This window comes from Schistocerca nitens, chromosome 4, assembly GCF_023898315.1.
Source record: "Schistocerca nitens isolate TAMUIC-IGC-003100 chromosome 4, iqSchNite1.1, whole genome shotgun sequence".
NCBI classification, from domain to species: domain Eukaryota; kingdom Metazoa; phylum Arthropoda; class Insecta; order Orthoptera; family Acrididae; genus Schistocerca; species Schistocerca nitens.
The window spans coordinates 679544728-679548396 of NC_064617.1; the positions used below are offsets into that span (position 1 = coordinate 679544728).

At 42.8% G+C, this 3669-nt stretch overlaps 1 protein-coding gene across 1 annotated transcript; it reads right to left on the minus strand.

Moving 5' to 3' along the window:
- Positions 1-407: 407 nt before the first annotated feature.
- Positions 408-998, minus strand: LOC126252498 (uncharacterized). Its single transcript, XM_049953393.1, has one exon. It carries the CDS (start codon positions 996-998, stop codon positions 408-410), a length of 591 nt encoding a protein of 196 aa, XP_049809350.1.
- Between the last annotated feature and the right edge of the window lie 2671 nt (positions 999-3669).

Here is a 3669-nt window from a genome sequence, read left to right on the forward strand (position 1 = left end):
TAATAATAGTTAATGCAGTGGAAAATGTAAATAGTGTAAGCAACCAGGACAGAATGACAAAGTAGATTAGTTAAGTTAACTAAGATTTGTGAATTACATTGAGAAGCAACCCACAAAACAACGTGTGTGTGTGTGTGTGTGTGTGTGTGTGTGTGTGTGTGTGTTTGTGTGTGTAAATCTTGTGATACAGACTGTTGAGCTGTGATGTTTCAGAGATGCTCGACAATCTGGGGCTGCCATCTCTGTCAGGGTCATAGTGAGCATTGTCGCTGACTTTCGGCGCAAAACAGCACATGGCCAGACTGTCGCAAACAGCACCATTACTGGTACCTGGGCCCTTACATCTGCAGCCAGTAGCAGTCACGCTTGCAGTCAGCCCACCGTAAGCAGCAGTAGCACTGTCAACATCAGTGTACCACCTTCACAAGCAGCTGGACAACTGGTAGCAGCAGCAGTGCCATCAACATCAGTGTCACCACCTTCACAAGCAGCTGGACAACTGGTAGCAGCAGCAGTAGCACTGTCAACATCAGTGTCACCACTTTCACAAGCAGCTGGACAACTGGTAGCAGCAGCAGTGCCATCAACATCAGTGTCACCACCTTCACAAGCAGCTGGACAACTGGTAGCAGCAGCAGTAGCACTGTCAACATCAGTGTCACCACTTTCACAAGCAGCTGGACAACTGGTAGCAGCAGCAGTGCCATCAACATCAGTGTCACCACCTTCACAAGCAGCTGGACAACTGGTAGCAGCAGCAGTAGCACTGTCAACATCAGTGTCACCACTTTCACAAGCAGCTGGACAACTGGTAGCAGCAGCAGTGCCATCAACATCAGTGTCACCACCTTCACAAGCAGCTGGACAACTGGTAGCAGCAGCAGTAGCACTGTCAACATCAGTGTCACCACTTTCACAAGCAGCTGGACAACTGGTAGCAGCAGCAGTGCCATCAACATCAGTGTCACCACCACCTCCACAAACAGCAGTACCACCATCGCTGATACAGGAACCATCAGGATAGGGTCTCTGTAGTTATAGTGATGATCAATTATCAGCCACCAGCATCCCTTGCACCCATTCTAACAATGAAGTGAATGATATTCAGGTATGTAGCACGGAATTACCGTTTCAATGATTAGAGGTGCCTGTGGAGAAAGGATCCTGCTTACTTGCATCAATAAAACGATCAGGTATCAAGATCTGATTCTTCCCACGAATTGGAAAGGGCAGCATCTTAAATGATACGTGGTATACTGCCATTAAATGCACCACTATGGTATTCTGCGAGTTTACCCCCTCAAAGAAAGTGCCTCAAAGAATGTGTTTGTATGTGAGATGATAAAGGCGGAATATGTGGGCGACCTTAATTGCTAAGTGCTTTGATGATTTTACACTGAAGCTGATACTGACCTATCTCTCTGAATTGCAATGAAGAGATTTGAGTAAAGCAGTCCTTAGAGTCCTGTATTAGGATCTTTATGCATATGTATATGATACAATTCATGAATTATTCTCACATACCTGCCTTCCAGAGGACATAGCTAAAAAACAGGGGGCTATTAACGTCATGTGTAATGACCAGTAGTGATTTCTGTGGTCACTTCTGCCTTCTGAAAGAAAAATTGAACGGAATCCATAGTATACACAAAAATACCCTGTGGACGTTAGTGGGTGTTATAAACATTATGGTACTGTATTTCCTGTGAGCCTTCAGGACATCAGTAAATTTGAGAACGATAACCCCATACATCTTATCACGTATATGGCCAGAGAGAAAGCAGATAAAATGAGGATTTTTTTACACACATTATCATTGGGTCCCCTTATTTTCCTAAACTCGTTGGTTGGAATATGATACATGCAGATTTGTTATTAATTTCCAAGGTTGAAAAAGAGCACTACTGCTCGATCAAAAGCACATCTTGCCTTCTCTGTCTCAAATGCCGAAAAAAAAGATGCATGAAATTTTTCTCCTAGGTGACTGAACTCATTTGTAACGTGTGGGCAATTAATATAGCGTCTGTTGGATAGCTCTGTGAAGGACCTGGTCTGTGGTGTAATGCCTACTGAGAACAATAAAATCTCAAAATTTAAGAATTTTCTCCACATGGAGCAAGTACCTTTTATCTTGTATGCCAACACTGAAAGTCTTCTCACTCCTGTGGGAGACTGTGAGGGCTATTCTATTGCCTCATATATCAGTCTCACAGAATGGCATACACCTTTTTTTTTTTTGTACACGAGGACAATCCTATAGATCTGTTGCTCTCTTAGCTTGAAAATCTTGCAAGCGAAGTTGATGGTATTTACGAAAACATCGTTCCTATAAATACAGGAGGATAAATTTCTGTAGAGGAATGCAGCTGAGGGTTATATTTGTGGACAGCCTTTAGATAAAGGGGTGTGTCTCATAAGGAAACCAACAAACTGGGGAAAAACCTAACATGTAGCAGTAGACTCTGAACTGGGGTACATTCGAGAAATAGATTTAACGTACCCTAGTAGGCTGCATGATACACACAGCAATTTGCCACTGTGTCCAGAGCATCAAGTTCTGGAAAACGGTTCCCATCCTAAGCTGATGACAATCCTTGGGGGGAGGGGAGGGGGGATCAAGGCACACACTAAATTATCGTAATCTCCAGAAATGTCAGAAGTTGGGGTTGAAACAGAATAGCGTCATCCACACTACTTCCTTCAAGCAGTCACCCGGATTAAAGTAATATGTTGATTTAAACACCTAAACAGAGGGCTCTCACAACGTGTACATTTGAGAAAGATTTTTGCAAACTTTTGAATAACGCAGAATGTTAGAAGACATCGCGAAAATTACTTAGTTACCCAATGGAAGGGGTGTTAGGCACAGCAGATTACGCTACCAGTTCAGTTTTTAAACAAGCCACAATATTCAAAAAAGATTTCGTTGCTCTGGAGACGGTCAAGTTATTAGTAGAGTTCGCAAAACATATTTATACGGTTACGTGTGTATTAGATCCATCCATACTTCATACAGACAGTACCAGTTCCATTGCTAGTTTGTGAAAACTCATTTTGCAGCCCTAAGGTTACTTTATATGGATACTGACAGCTTCGTTTATTGCGTGAAGAATTTTTATCCGTAGGTAGTAATAGGGTGCCACCCTGACACATTTAACATGTCTTGATATGTGCCCAATAGTCCTTATGACATAACAACAGCCAACTATAAGGTTATCAGTCTGATGAAAGGCGAGGCGAATGGTCGCCTGTTGAGGAATTTGTAGGCCTCTGCTCGGAAAATATACACATACTGTACAGACATGGTTGATACCTATAGACAAGCTAAGGGTGTGTGGCATATAGAATATGTGTCTGTTACAGCTGAATATTTCGTGAAGTGTCCACACAGTGGTATTGGTGGCACTTCATCTCCCACTGCACGTATGGTGCTATAAGTCAGTATTCAATCGCAAAGACATGAGGTGCACACTGCATCACAACTGAGAATCAGCCTGTTGAAAGTAATTTTGCGCTGACAGGATCGAAACCCTGTAACATGCAAACTAGCACACTGTTGACTTGGGCATTAGTGTGTGTGTGTGTGTGTGTGTGTGTGTGTGTGTGTGTGAGTGTGAGTGTGAGTGTGAGTGTTATATTTGGCCAAAAAAAATGTGTGTGTGTGTATGT

What these genes read in the sequence shown, in the direction of transcription:
- LOC126252498 (XM_049953393.1), bottom strand. Translation starts at nt 998, where the DNA reads ATGGTGGTACTGCTGTTTGTGGAGGTGGTGGTGACACTGATGTTGATG.